This window comes from Kryptolebias marmoratus, linkage group LG5 (genome assembly GCF_001649575.2).
Source record: "Kryptolebias marmoratus isolate JLee-2015 linkage group LG5, ASM164957v2, whole genome shotgun sequence".
Lineage (NCBI taxonomy): Eukaryota > Metazoa > Chordata > Actinopteri > Cyprinodontiformes > Rivulidae > Kryptolebias > Kryptolebias marmoratus.
The window spans coordinates 2,439,072-2,454,086 of NC_051434.1; the positions used below are offsets into that span (position 1 = coordinate 2,439,072).

General features: G+C 42.6%; 2 protein-coding genes across 3 annotated transcripts; both read left to right on the plus strand.

Annotated features, from left to right (window-relative positions):
• Window positions 1-478: 478 nt before the first annotated feature.
• kifc1 (kinesin family member C1) lies at window positions 479-6,895 on the plus strand. 2 transcript variants are annotated; one of them, XM_017427591.3, is made up of 17 exons: window positions 479-577; window positions 1,484-1,573; window positions 1,757-1,856; window positions 2,019-2,072; window positions 2,170-2,247; window positions 2,748-2,946; window positions 3,050-3,215; window positions 3,402-3,569; window positions 3,757-3,870; window positions 4,005-4,091; window positions 4,182-4,379; window positions 4,591-4,755; window positions 5,000-5,138; window positions 5,853-5,992; window positions 6,085-6,158; window positions 6,284-6,359; window positions 6,516-6,895. In XM_017427591.3, the coding sequence occupies exons 2-17, from the start codon at window positions 1,490-1,492 to the stop codon at window positions 6,558-6,560; spliced, it is 1,887 nt and encodes a 628-aa protein (XP_017283080.1). In that variant the 5' UTR covers window positions 479-577; window positions 1,484-1,489; the 3' UTR covers window positions 6,561-6,895. The 2 variants fall into 2 exon arrangements, with proteins under 2 accessions (XP_017283080.1, XP_024864185.1); XM_025008417.2 differs by lacking the exon at window positions 479-577 and adding an exon at window positions 615-673.
• Window positions 6,896-7,352: 457 nt separating this feature from the next.
• Window positions 7,353-14,709, plus strand: zbtb22b (zinc finger and BTB domain containing 22b). The gene is made up of 5 exons (XM_017427583.3): window positions 7,353-7,506; window positions 8,832-9,059; window positions 9,299-10,009; window positions 10,267-10,548; window positions 10,753-14,709. Exons 2-5 carry the CDS (start codon window positions 8,832-8,834, stop codon window positions 11,797-11,799), a joined length of 2,268 nt encoding a protein of 755 aa, XP_017283072.1. The 5' UTR covers window positions 7,353-7,506; the 3' UTR covers window positions 11,800-14,709.
• Window positions 14,710-15,015: the final 306 nt, after the last annotated feature.

Here is a 15,015-nt window from a genome sequence, read left to right on the forward strand (position 1 = left end):
TTTACAGATTTTGAGCTAAAATATAGTATGGTAGTAGCTGAGGGTCGTCCTGAACACATACTCGGAGCGTTAAGACATCTCGCGAGATGTGCCTATAGCAGATGGCTGGGGCAGCCATCTTGAATTCAAACTGTCACAGAACGCGGCGGGCGATATGCATTTCTTCAAGAAACGCTGGGCCGTCTGTTTATTTATTTATATTTTAGTCTGCATGTTGTTGGTAAAGATGAGTGATTAGATTTGTGACAAATACGAAATTAAAGTTGTATTAGCGTGATTTGTTTTGTAGCATTTGTAGCCGCTGATTCAAACCGGTGTGGGTAGATTCGTTTTATTCTCCATCATCGCTTGATTTTGCCTTGAGCACGGAGTTAACAACGCAAATGTGTATATCCCGCCCAATCGGAGCGCACCGCCAAACAAAACAAGCCTACGCGGGCACGGAGGCGGGGACTGTACCGTCTCAGCCAATGGGAGCTGCTCATTCGAAGCGCCCGACAAAACATTTCGATTTCAAATTCAAACGGCCGAAGACTGTAGATTCGACAGGCAGTTTGGACACCGCTTTATTTTTAAGGTATTTTTTTTATTTTTTTTGGACCTACATTTGTTGCCCCTTCTAAATTAGCTTATAGGTGTAGCAAAAACAGTACTAAAAGTTTTATTTTGTAAGGTAAGTTGTAACGTAACGTAGCTACTTTACGTTCGAGCTAGCAAGAGTTAATATTCAGAGATGAACGTTAGTTAATGAAAGGTGGTTTTAAATGATACACGATTATCTAAAAAACAGTTTAAAAGTCTGCCAATATAAGTTCACTCTTGTAAAAATCTAAGTTTAGTAGATCATCTTCTGCAGATGTTGAACGACCCCAGCCTCAGAAAATAAAAACGGCTCAGTCTCTTCTTGTAGACTGCTTCAGTTTCTAGTCCGGTTCGGTTTATTACTCATGACCTCCCCCAGGATTTTGTGCTCCCCTGTGATTTCCACTGGATGGAAACAGGGGTCACGGGTGCCTCAGTCCTCCTCAGATCCACCAACAGCTGTTAGATGCACCGCTGATGCATACAACTACTCCATAGCCATCAGAAATTTTCTGAAAATGATAGGACTCTGTTCAGTATTTGAAGTCTGTGGAAAAGAGGAAAGGAGACAGGACTGTCCTCTGTGGAGCTCCAGTGTTGCAGTAATTTTTTACCATGCACTGACAGAATATTTACATTTAGATTACATTGTTTATTAAAGTAGTCGCTGAAGACCAACATGAACATGCCTACTAAAAGTTGTGTTATAGTTTGATTGGATGTCTGTTATTCTTAAGTATCACTCTGTTTTTAATCCTCATAACAACAGATGCTTACACTTGTGACATAAATTTGATCCCAGTAGAGCTGGTCAGGATGAAGGTGATCGATGGGTGTTACAGCTTGCTGTTTCTTCTCTGTGATTGATTATATTGACCATGTTTTGTTTCTTCACCCTCAGCTGATTATGTCCCGTTTGCCAGTCATGGCAACTAAAAGGGTTCTGACAAGCAGCAACTCTGATAATTCCCACGACTTGGCACCTGTTCAGGTTTGTATGGTTTTTCCCATAAACTTGTTAGCAGTTTTTTGTCTTTACCTCAAGTAATTAGCATTAGAATGCCTTTTCATTGATCTTCTATAAGTTTGCATAAAACGTAGATTATTGTTAAAACTCAAAACGTGAGTTACTGCTCTCACCTTATGCTGTGTGTTTGTGTTTTTGTATTTGCAGAAAAAGTTGCGTAAAGACCTGGAGCCACATAGACCGCAGACAGCTGCAACAGTTATTGGAGACAAACGGCCGCCTGCTGCAGCGACCAGAGCACCTCTTTGTGAGTTATTTTGTCACTTATGAACTTTTGTTTATCACCAAAGTTCAGGGAGCTGCAGATGTGCTCTATAGCCGTATTTTAGAAAAGCTCTTATGTTTTTATGCTTGTGCATGGTTCATTAATTCTGTTATTTACTGGTTTTACCATTTTATCATTACGCAGACAAGTCAGTTAGAGGTGCAGGAGCTGCCACAGTTGCTGCTGGTCCTTCCAGAGGTAAGATAGATGTACAGTTTATTAATGAGGTGATAACTCTTGATGTTCCATAAATATGTCTGATGAATTCACCTTAACTTTGTTGTTGTTTTATCAGCTGTCCTGAAACAACCTGCAGCTTCCACGGCTCCAAAAGGTTCTGCCAGCATAAAACAACCTGTTGGTGCAAAAACAGGTGAGAAGTTGTTCCTTTTTGGGTTTTGTTTTGATGAAACCAGGCACCTTTTTAGGCAGCAGAGGCGAAAATGTTTAAGTTTATTAATAATAGCCCACTTGACATGTTAAAAACTGGGGATGTGACATAAGTTTTTTTCTCTGTGTTGCTGTGCTTTTTTGTGTTTATTCTGACAATGTCCTCATAAGAGAACATATAAAACACTGACAATGGGGGGAAATGTAAAGAAATTATGCAGAAACAGTTTTTATCATGCCTGAACTCCTGTGTAACTTGTAATGTTGTTGTCATACTTTCAGGAAGTCAAAGCAAGATACAGAAACAATCTTAGAGACAAAGGCAATCAGTGGCCTTTCATTATTTTATTAGTAGTGCCTGCAAGCCTCAGCTGAATGATGGACATTATTAACAACACCAAACCCTCAAAACCAAAGCTGCTTTTGTGAAATATTTGCCCAAAATTAAAAGAGAAAACTTGCTTGTGATGCTCTTGTGTACAGGTGGGACCGGGGCCCCCCGGCGTCAGGCATGGGACCTGAAGGGGAAGGTCAGCGATATGGAGGGCAGAATCCGTAACTACCAGACCCGGGTGAAATCTGCAAACGAGGAGAACGAAGTACTCAAAGGCTCGGTGGTCCAAAGCCAATCCAGGGTGGCTGAACTGGAGAAGAAAGTTGAGGCCCAGACGAGCAAAATCAGGTTTGACAGAGATTTGATTTGGGGAAAAAGATATATAATTTATGTGGTGTTCATTTTCCTGTTTTTTTTTTTAATTCCTTCGATAATCTTTTTTTTCATATAGCCAGTACGAAGTGGAGCTTCAGGCTTTATCAGAAGTCCAGAACGAACTACAGAAAGTGTCAAACGAGAAGAGCTGCCTTGAGAAGACGCTCTCTAATTTAGAGGAAAATTACAAAGCCATGGAGACTCTACGAAACAGCCAGGAGATAGAACTGCAGTCCCTGAAGGTAAAGGATCTCCCATTAATTAATTTGGCTTCATTGATCTGTTTAAAAAGTTTAACTTTATTGGAATTAGTAACAGATGGATTTGTACATGATTGATAGGTTTCAAAGCTTTTTGCAATTTAAAAACAATTCTGTTTTCTGTTTCTTTTTTTTTTTTAACAACTTTTTGATTTTCTTGTGCTGCAGATGAAATTGTCAGTCCAGGAGTCAACAATAGACCGTCTGCAGACCACCCTCAGAGACACAGAGGAAGAGGTCCACTCTCTGAAAGAAACTGTGGTGCAGCAGAAAGACGAGATTCATGCCGGGGAGATGGAGCGCCGGCAGCTTCACAACACCATTCAGGAGCTCAAGGTGGGTTACCGTGTGGCTCAATACGGCCTAGAAACATTACAGTTCTTACAACCATTTAAGGCATTTACTATTCTTTTTGTGCACTGCACTGGTTGTTTATAAATAGTTTTAAGGGGCTTGGTTGTTTTCACCTTAAATTTCCCTCTGAAAATCCACCACTAATGAAATGATCTATTTCCTCTTACAGGGAAACATTCGGGTGTTTTGCAGAGTGCGCCCTCTAGTGGACGGAGGTTTAAGTAATCACATCCAGCTGGCAGCCAGCGACGACAAATCGATAATGTTGGCCAAAACCGAGGAGGTGAGAATCATATCAGTGACTCAGATTATTCTTCAGGACATATTTCAAATAATTACTCCAAACCTTATCGTCAGAAGTGACTTTTGTTTGTTGTGAACAAATCAGAGTGAATTCTTCTTTTTTCTGCCCATCAGTCTCACACCGGAAAGAATACAGAAACTCAGAAGAATTATCATTTCAGTTTTGATCGTGTGTTTGGTCACCAGGCTTCACAGCAGGAGGTAAATAAAACACAAGTACTAAATCGGTGCTTTAGATTTGTTTATTACATGTTCCAGAGGCAAAAGGTTTATAATGACTTTTACTTTCAGATCTTCGAAGAGATCTCACTGCTCGTTCAGTCAGCCCTGGATGGATATAATGTCTGTTGTTTTGCATACGGCCAAACGGGAAGCGGGAAAACTTACACGATGGAGGGAGAGGAGGTTGATGACTCCAGAGGAGTCATCCCGAGAGCCGTGCAGCAGATTTTCAGAGCTGGAGAGAAGCTGAAATCACAGGGCTGGGAGGTTAGTTTAAAAATAGAATTAATTAAATCCAGAAATGCTAAATTTACTCATAACATTTGTGTTAAACAAATAAAAACTAAAAAATTCAATTTTCAAAATCACGTTGTGTTCTTGTAAAACAAACTGTTGTCTGTGTGATGCAGTGTCTTTATTATCAGAGGAAATAATATTTGATTGTTTAATTCTGGAACGGTGTCTGTTTTTATCTCAGTTCACCTTTACAGCCAGCTTCGTGGAGATTTACAACGAGACTCTGCGAGACCTTCTGTACACCGGCAAGTCCAGCAAGAGACCAGAACACGAGATCCGGAAGACCTCAAACAACGAGGTGACGGTCACCAACCTCACCTACAAGAAGGTCTACACCGAGGATCAGGTACGGCAGGCAGATTTCCTGGGCACTGAACTTATTTTTCACTTTTCAGCAGCTAAAGTTGAGACAAACAAAAACGTCTTGTTATTTTAAACTGATAATTAGGAATGAATAACTGTGCTAATACATGTTTATTTAAATTATGAAATATGAATCTGTGACGAGCAGAATCCAACTTTTTTTTTTTTTAGGACCCACAAAGTCAGCCTTTATAATTATAAATAAACTTGTCTCTTCCTCCTGCCAGGTTTTCGATCTCGTCGATCTGGCCAAACAGAATCGTGCCACGGCCCAAACGGCCCAGAACGACCGGTCGTCCCGCTCCCACTCTGTGTTCCAGCTGCAGATCGAGGGAGCAAACGCTGGGAGGGGCGTTAAATGCAAGTGTGAGTATTTTATCACTGATTCGGAGGTTTGGGTTCTTTTAAACAATTCTTTAAAAAAAAGATAAAATAAATTACTAATTCGTCTTCAGCAATTTCCATAATCACTTGGAAGTGTGACACATCCTGTGCCAAACACAGGAAGGACGAGAAAGTTTGATGGATGTGGTTAGTTTAGCTCCAGAGTTAAAATTACAACTCAAATTTTAGTGACCTACTGTTCAGTTAACATTTTGAAGAGACCAGACCGCCACCCTTCGCCTCTCGCTGTCTGAATGGGAAACTCCCTTGAAGACTGTGTGACTTTATTCTAAAGGCTGGGGTTTAAACATCACTCCAGACCCCAAAAAAACATGTTTTCAAAACAGTTCTCTTGTTAAAGCTGGCTTCTTCTGCTGCCATTTTCCCTGATAAACACTGCAACAGTAACCTCCTCAGTGTCCTACAGCGGTCTGCCACAGCTGGCTCCGCCTCCTTCTAAGTCACCAACCCAGGACGTAACTCCGCCCACACAATCAGCCCTCAAAAACCCTTAAAACAAGTCCTTAATGTTTGGACCACTGGAGTGTTTTGTGAAAGTGCTTAAATTACAAACATAAAAACTAATTTTTATATTTTATTTAATTTCCCCTTTAAATCAAATTACAGAAAGTGTGCCGTCTTCTTATTTAAAACTGAGTGCAGGTTCTTATAAACATGTTTGTTTTTCACCTGTAGCCATTCTTTGCCTGGTGGACCTGGCAGGCAGCGAGAGAATGATGAAGAGTCAGTCTCAGGGTGACCGTTTCAAAGAAATGACCTCCATCAACGGCTCCCTGTCCAACCTGGGGATTGTTATCACTGCTCTGGCCAACAAGGTGAGTCGGCTGGAGCCCAAACAGAAACCAGACGGTCTGCAGCTGATGTTGGACTTCCAGCTCTGTGTTCAACAACCTGCTTTGTGTTTCAGGAGAGCCACATCCCGTACAGAAACTCAAAGCTGACATATCTTCTCCAGGACTGTTTGGGAGGAAACAGCAAAACGTGAGTTTTAATGAGTTGCTTCTTATGTCAGTTCAGCTCACAACATCACTCATTTTTGTAATAAACTGAAATCGATCATTTCGTAGCGTCTTGTCTCTGATTGTGTTGTCTTTTTGTCTCTCCAGCCTGATGTTCGTAAACATTTCTCCGGAGTTGGACAGCTTCGGAGAAACTCTCAACTCCCTCAGGTTCGCCAGCAAGGTCAGTGACGTGTGCAGTAATAACTCTTTATTTTATCTGGGATCAGCGGTTATTACAGCGATAACTACATCAGTTATTTTAAGCTGCCTTTTGAGGCATTTTAACGTTTTTAACTTTTCGCACATTTCTGTGAAACATGACTCTCTGTCTTCGCAGGTGAATGACTGCGTGATCGGGACGGCGAGCTCCAACAGGAAGTAAAGATCCTAAATAACTCCATCAAACCATCTTCTTTCTTTTCTGCTTTTAGCATTTTAGCCTCTCAGTAAAAATATTTATGATGGTTTCATTTGGCTTTTCCATCGTACAGTTCGGTACATGCTCAGGCCAGATTTTTAAAAAACCAAAGGTCTTTTTATCAGCTGATAATACATTTTTATTTTTCCTCTCTTTGTAAATCAGACAAATCTGTCTTAACTTTTTTAAGCTTTCAAATGTTGATCTGTTGTTTGCGTCATTTTATTAGTGGAAAAATCAGTTTCTGTTGTATTTTTACTGTAATTTTTCATGTTAATAAAGACATTTAGTAAATGGTACACTTGTGTTTTCTGCTACTTTTTATTAGTCTGCAAGACTGAACCTTTTAAAAACAAATCATGCCTATTTCCAATAAAAGTCAGGGTAAATTAGTTTAAACAAATTATTACAAAAATAAATGGAAAAGCAGCCAAAGTCTAAATAAAAACTTACAGACTCCTTAAAAGAGATTACATGATCATTTGAAAATGTTGATAAACTTAATAAATTAATATTTTCTGTTAAAGGCATCACTTATTAAACTGTATTTCAGTAACATGCTGATTAAAATGATGAAAATAGATTAAATATTGAAACTAAACGTGACAATAATCTGAATGAAACAGTTACTCTTTGTGAAACGTGTAAATATAATCTCCAGGCGTTTTTAGCCTGATTAAAGTTTAATTTAAATATTTAATATTTGATTTTCTGTCGGCCGAAGTCTGGCTCGTCTGTCTGGAATCGCCTTAAAGGCGACGTGTCCGTGTCTGTCGCCGCAGAAATCTGCTTTTTACTGGAGATTTATTGAAAATGCCCCTGAAAGTCCAGGTCCTGGATCAACAGGCGGGACGGTCTGCCTCCTTCTCACCCACGGACCGGACCTCTGAGGGCCGCAGAGCCTGAAACGGTGAGCCGAACCGGGCTTTCTGGTTGTTTTTGCCCCAGCCGACCGAGCTAACAGCAGCTAGCATCATGCTAACGTCACATCTGTTATGGAGTGATGGGAGCCCGACGGTCCCGCAGATGTTTCGCTGTTTATCTGCCTCACAGTCGGCGGTAAATCATTTTTGACAGCCTGGTTTTTAACCTGCAGCTAAATTTTTATCAGCTGAAAGTGTCTTCATGCGCCAGATGTTGGATTTCTCATGCATTCTGCAACTAAAGTCTTATTTCCATCTTTAAACAGAGCAGCTTTATGAAAGTACAGCCGAGCTGTTGGTCTGAAGCAACACGGTGTTTTCATGAAATTCTGTTAAACCTGCCTGATGTCATCACATTTAACTTTAATTAAATACACATAGAATATGGATCCTCTGCAGGATGCTTAAACAGACTCTGTCTGTCTCTGAGGTTTATTCTGCACAATATTTAGGGTGAATATTAAATAAGCTGCAGATGGGATGATAAATTCAGATTAATCTAAATTTATCATCCCATCTGACATCAGTGGTTTGCAAACATTTGCAAAAATGTGTTAATTATAAATTAAATGAGTGGATCAAAAACTAACTGGAACTTTCTCTTCAGCTGAAATAAACAGAAGAAAACATCACTTTAATTATACCCCAAAAGAAATGACATTCTTTTAGAATTAATTATTTAAAAACCAGAAATTAGTCAACTAAAAGGTTGAAACTATAATGTATAAAATCTTTAGGAACTGTTGGGTTTGTCATGTTTTTTCCTGGTATCTAATCTGATAATCAGACGTGTAAACTCTGCAGATAAGAGTTCAGTGAAGATCCAGAACTCCTGCAGTAAATCACATTATTTTCAGATTATTTATAAACATGCAATAACTTAGAGGCAGTATATTTGAAATATATCTTAAACTGGAATCAGTCAGTGTAATTTAATTTTAAAATATCTTCTAATTTAATCTTCAGCTTCCTGATTCCAAAAGGCTGATCCCCACGTTGCACTGAGCTGAGTTTAATCCTGAGTTGAACAGAAGAAACCTGGACTTCCTGTTTTGTTTCTTGAAGATGTTTCACCTCAGACCCAGCTGTGACTCCAACGACCAAATTTATAAACCTGAAACTCCCAGTCCAGAATCAGAACCAAATAAATCTTTCAGATGAGACTAGAAATGTCTTTAAAAACAACATAAGTCCAGTTTTGTTCAGCTCTAGTTGCCAGGTCCTGGATGTTGGAGAACCTGCGCCAACAAACGATTCATTTTTTAAATTTGAAAACACTGAGAGTCAGAAAAGTTTGTTTTAACTCATCCAGATGCAGTCGGTTCCCATGGAGGTGGGGAGCAGCAGCAGCAGCAGCAGCAGCTCAGGTGGCTCAGTGGTCCAGGTGAGCTTCCCCAGCGCTCAGACCTCGGTTCTGGACAGCCTGAACCGTCAGAGAGAGGACGGCAGTCTCTGTGACCTGTCCATCCACGTCCAGGGACACGTGTTCAAGGCCCACCGCTGCGTCCTGGCTGCGTCCTCGCCGTACTTCCATGATCAGGTGGGCCAGCAGATAAAACCACGAGGAGTCACACTCAGATATTTACCTTGCAGACTTTACCTGTTTGGATTATTTCAGTCAGGATCAGATTTATTTACAGGACTGTACTTTTTACAAGCTGTCTGTGTAACGTACTGACCTCCACCTGTGTGCTGTAACGTACTGACCTCCACCTGTGTGCTGTATCGTACTGACCTCCACCTGTGTCCTGTATCGTACTGACCTCCACCTGTGTCCAGGTGCTGCTGAAGAACATGTCGACGGTCTCCATCCCGGCGGTGATGGACCCGCTGGCGTTCGAGAGCGTTCTGAGCTGCGCCTACACCGGGCAGCTCCGGATGCTGCGGGACGACATCGTCAACTACCTCACCGTGGGCAGCGTGCTGCAGATGTGGCACATCGTGGACAAATGCACCGAGCTGCTGAGGGAGGGCCGAGCTGCAGCGATGGGTGGAGGAGGAGGAGGAGGAGGAGGAGGAGCACAGGAGGGAGCAGGGGGAGGTGAAAGGTCAGCCAACTCTGGGTGCAGCAGCAGCAACACTGAGGGTGAAGCTAACAGAGCTGGCAGCACGGGTGGTGTCCAGGCTGTGGAGTCCGAGGAGCCGCAGAGAGCCCCCCAGCCCCCCAGCCGGCCCTCAGTGAGCGAGAGCCAGTCCCCCAGCAGCACCAACTACTTCAGCCCCCGGGACGGGAGCAGCTTCGGAGGAGGTGGAGCGGCTGCAGTGGGGGCTTTGGTGGATGGGGGCAGAGCCAGCAACACCCCCAGCTACTGCACCCCATCAGGAGAGGAGGCCCTGCTAATTGAGGAGGAGGAGGATGAAGAGGAGGAGGAGGTTCTGTACCACCAAAGGAAAAGAGGAAGAGGAGGCAGTGGGAGGAGGAAGAAATCGAGCTCGGTGTCGGAGCAGGAGGTGGGGGTCAGCGACAGCTTCGGTGTTTCCTCCTACCAGGTGAGGCTCAGCAGTCAGGAAATAATTCAGCTGTGAACTTTATTTATCACAAAGACATTTATTTATTTTTCACATATTTATCCATCAATAATCAATCTGCTGCGATTTCACTTTAACTGCCATGAAGCAGGAAATTTAACTTCAAAGGAAATCATTTTATTTAATACCACTTTAAATAAGATGTAGGTTTAAAAAGGCAGATTGTTTATGTTTAGATGTAAACATCAGAACCCTAACATCAAACTGTCCCTCTGGAGGACGGGGAGGACTCGGCGATGACCCTGCAGAAGCGTCCCACCTACAGCCAGCCCAGCATCATGCCCCGCAAACAGTGGGTGGTGGTGAAGACCGAACGCGCCGAGGACGACGACCTGATCGTGGTGTCCGGCGAGGAGGGAGGAGACGATGAGGAGGACGAGGACGAGAGGGAGATGGAGCTGGTGGCACAAGACAGGGAGAGGGGCAACTTCAACATTTCAAACGTCAGGAGCCTTTCAGCCGAGCTGGGGGGCCGAGCCGAGAGCGACATGGACTCACAGGTGAGCGGAAACTTACTCAGAGCTCACCTGAATGATCCTGATGGAACGGGTGTTATTGGATGGGAAGTGGTGCTGTTTTTATATGACCACTAGAGGGTACCAAAGTTACCAGATTAAACCTTTGCTTTTTAAATTTTTTTAATTCAGCAAAATGTTCTGAGGGTTTTAAGTCCTACTGAGTCCTAAATCTCTGTCTCTGTCCAGGTGGACTACTGCCAGTCCTCAGAGGACTACCTCAAGTTTGAAGGCAGTCTGATGGAGCAGACCTTAGCTCAGCACCTTCATGACAGCGCTGCGGGTCAGAACCAGAACACTAACCGGGCGGTTTCGGCTCTGCTGGGCCAGGTTCAGTCTGCAGCCTCGACCCGGGCCCAGCTCTTCCCCCTGGACATGCAGGGGAACCAGATCCTGCTCTACAGCCAGACCTCCGGACTTTCCCTGGATGCTGCCGCTCCTCCGCTGGGGATGGCAGGAGGGATGATGGGAGGAGCCTCCTTCAAAGGTTCTAGTTTGGAGCACGGAGCGGTCCACCTGCAGGCTGGTCTGGGGGCCGACGGTTCAGACGGTGGGGGGGTCGGAGGCGGGTGCAGCGGCAGCAGCTCCGGTGGATCAGCCAAGGTGTTCATGTGTCACTGTGGGAAGACGTTCACCCATAAGAGCATGAGGGACCGACACATCAACATGCACCTGGACCTGCGGCCGTTCCACTGCCCCGTCTGCGCCAAGAAGTTCAAGATGAAGCACCACCTGACGGAGCACATGAAGACGCACACCGGGCTCAAACCGTACGACTGCCTCAGCTGCGGCAAGAAGTTCATGTGGCGCGACAGCTTCATGAGGCACCGCTCGCACTGCGAGAGGCGCGGCGGGCCGGGGGAGGGAGGAGACGGGGGCGGCGGTGACAGAGGGAGGCGAGGAGGAGGAGGAGGTGGGGGTGAGGATGGGCCTGATTTTAACTCCTCCCCCCACCTCCTCCTGTCTGCAGGTGAGGGCGGACAGGCCGGCCTCCTGGGAGGAGGAACCAGAGGAGGAGCTTCTGTGTCAGCGGCTGTTCTGACGCCTCAGCACGGCGCCGGCTCCGTCACAGGAAGTACCAACACCGTGGCTGCTGCTGGGGCGCTGCTGGGCGTGGTCGCTCAGAGTCCGGGTCAGGATCAGGGCTCGGGGATGTTTGGGGGTCTCGGGTTGGGCCGAGGTGTGTGTGATGAAGACGTGTGTGAAGTCAGTCCGGATGAAAGCAGCGTGACTTAAATCCGAGTTCTGGTTTATCTGAGGGGGGTTCGGTTCTGAGGGGTTCTTCTGGTTCTTCTGGTTCCTGCTGCTGTTTGGTTCACTGGGAAGAAGCCCGGTCCTCTTCCACGACACATCCAAGCAGGATGGGAATAAAAACCTGGGCTCCTGCTGAACACGCAGCCTGAAACGGACTTTTAGATCCTGACTTCTGTGAGTTTCTGGAGCAGTTCTGTCTGAAGTTTTCCCACATCTGTTGCACCAAGAAGACTTGAAGATTGGCCTCATCGAAACAGACCTGCTGTCGCCAATAAAGTTTTTATTTTCTTCTATCTGTGCGTCTGTTGAGAGGAAACCAAAATCCTGTAACGTTCCACATGGCTGTGATTCTCTGCAGTATCGTTTTGTGACCTGTCGCTGTGCTCAGATAACAACCTGCAACAGAAAGACATTTATGTTTTATTTAAGGACTAATAGGTTTGAAAGCTGCAGGATTTGTTTAAATATGAAAAAGCTGAAAATAAGAAAGATTTGAGTTTCTTTCCACGACAGCAGAGGTTGATTTTCTTTTTTTAACCTCAGTGCTTCATGTAACACATCTGATGGTCAAACTGAGGCTGCTGTGATTTAAGAGTTAATATTTAATGAATCATCTTGATTGATGGTTTTATTTTTTTTGCACCTGGAGGTCAGAACGTGAAGTTTAGATTCACAATAAGTCCAAAATGTACCAGATCATAAAGTCATCCAGGAAATGAGAGATTCAGAAGCTGGTTTTATTTTCTTAATGTGTTCTTTGAAAGTCTGCACCTTGACAAGAATATTATTAACATTATTGTAAATATACAGAAGTATAAGTAATTCACTTATCAGATATTTAATATTGGTGCTGTCTGCTTTATTTTTTATTTTAGTTGTTGGAAAAAAAACTAGGTGAAAGTCCTTGAAAGTCTCATCAAACTGCATCAGTTTTGTTCAGTTTGTCAGATGTTTAATCTGCGCTGAGCGCTCAGTGGTTCGCAGAAAATGTTTTAAAAACATTTTGGACCTAAACTAAAAGGAACCTTTTTTCTGTTTGGTGCAGAAACATCTTTTTATTGTGCAGTTAAAGGTACTCATTGCAAAGAATAAACTGCATCACACGGAGCAGTTTGAAGGAGTTTACTGCAGTAGTTTTCCAGGTATATTGATCTGTAATTCTGAAATGCAGGTCTGCATTCAGTGGAAACAAAACAGTTGGCTGAATCCACCATGAAAGCTTGAGTCACATGACTGACCTACATTATGCTGGCTGTAGTCGGTGAAGGTAAATAAATGTGGCTGAATCAGACGAGCAGACAATCTTAGAAAACATTTAGGTGAAAATATATAATGAGTACATTTAACTGTCATTACTGTCCTTTAATTTAAACTGGTTTGAATGTCCTGCAGTGGTACTAATAAGTGTTAAACTGTCTGTAACCATGGCAACAGAGCTGATGCTTTCAGGGTTTTTCATGAAAATAAAACTAGTCTTCAGGACCAGCGGCACCTAATAACAATTATATATCTAATTTAATAAACAGTTGAATAGAAGATAATTTTTTTAAACAGTTTAACTAATAGATTTTCTTAATATTTTATTCTGTTCTTCCGTTTAGTTTACACCACACACCATTTATTTGTTTTTTGGTTTGCTTGTAGAGCTGCAGTTTGTCCACCAGGGGGCGGTGTTCAGTCATCCAGACGTGACGTCTGCCCTCCTGTGGTCATATCTGGTACTGCTACTGTCCGATGATGGAAACAAACACTTTAATGTGAAAACTTGTTGTTTTTTCATATCAGTCAAACTTTGTAAAAAAATATGTTTTTGTGTTGCTGGAGAACCAAGCAGTCAGGCTGGACTAAATATGACACAGAACCTCTTAAATCCTTTGAAGCCTTCAGAGATATTTGACACGTGGCGTTGGCTATGATTTCATGTTTTACCTTCTGCGAAGGCTCAGTTTGGAGGTTTTACCTGCAGGTTTGGAGCTCAGTCTCAGTGAGAGGTCTGTTTATCTGCGAGGTTTCCTCTGTTGTGTTTCTGTTGTTTTGTTCTTTGTTACAGAGGAAACACTGAACGAGCAGGAAATGTGTGGAGTTCATCCATTTAAACTGTGCAAACACTGTAAAGTATAAATATTTGCATATAGAGATTAATGTCACTGATAATGAATATATGAGAGTGAAATGAGAACAGGTATTTGTGTGTTTACACATAAATAACTAAAAACTGACGTGTTTTCTGACAGAAACATGTGAAGGAATTCTGATGTGTAGAACTTGAGTTTTACTGATAAATCAAATTTTACTTCCAACAAGAACAAAAAGTTTGTCTTCTGTCCTGTAAAACATTTATATTCATGTGGTATTTAAAGGTCCTTTTAAACAGAGTCAGAGTTAAACCTGGGCTTAATTCACACATCAAACCAAAGATGGTTCGTATTTTTCTTTGTTTAAAATCTGATCAGTTCATGAAGCCTTTCAGTGTTGTTTTAAACAAACAGGTTTGTGGCATTTATTACTGTTTCTGCGTATTTATCTGCAGATTTAAGGATCATTTGAAAAATCTCAAAGCTGCTGTTGAAAACTGTACCTCTGTGTTTTTATTTCTGCACATTAAACAGTATTACACAACCTTAAATCATCCTCTGTTTGACCAGCTGATTGTTGTACAGAGAAGGAACGTTTGTAAATCCTGAGTGGAATCAATATTAACCTCTTCCATGTACTGACAATATGGACCAATAAATTATTTGGGGAAAATACTGGGCTTTGCTTTTTTTTTTTTTTGCTTTTTTACATATTTTTATTGTGCAGGTAAAGGTACTCATTGCAACGAATGAAATTAAAGTTAAAAAAGGTTCTCCTGAACTGCATCACAATTACGATTAAAACAGTTTAACTAATAGAAAGTCTTAATATTTTATTCTGTTCGTCCGTTTAGTTTACACCACACACCATTTATTTGTTTTTTGGTTTGCTTGTAGAGCTGCAGTCTGTCCACCAGGGGGCGGTGTTCGGTCATTCAGACAAGAAGTCTGCCCTCCTGTGGTCATATCTGGTACTGCTACTGTCCGATAATGGACAGATAATGGATAATGTAAAAACTTTTTTTTACATTTTTTTAATGTCAGTAAAACTTTGTAAAAACATGTTTTTGTGTTGCTGCAGAACCAAGCAGGGTTAGAAAAACAGACAGACTGACTGCAGGAT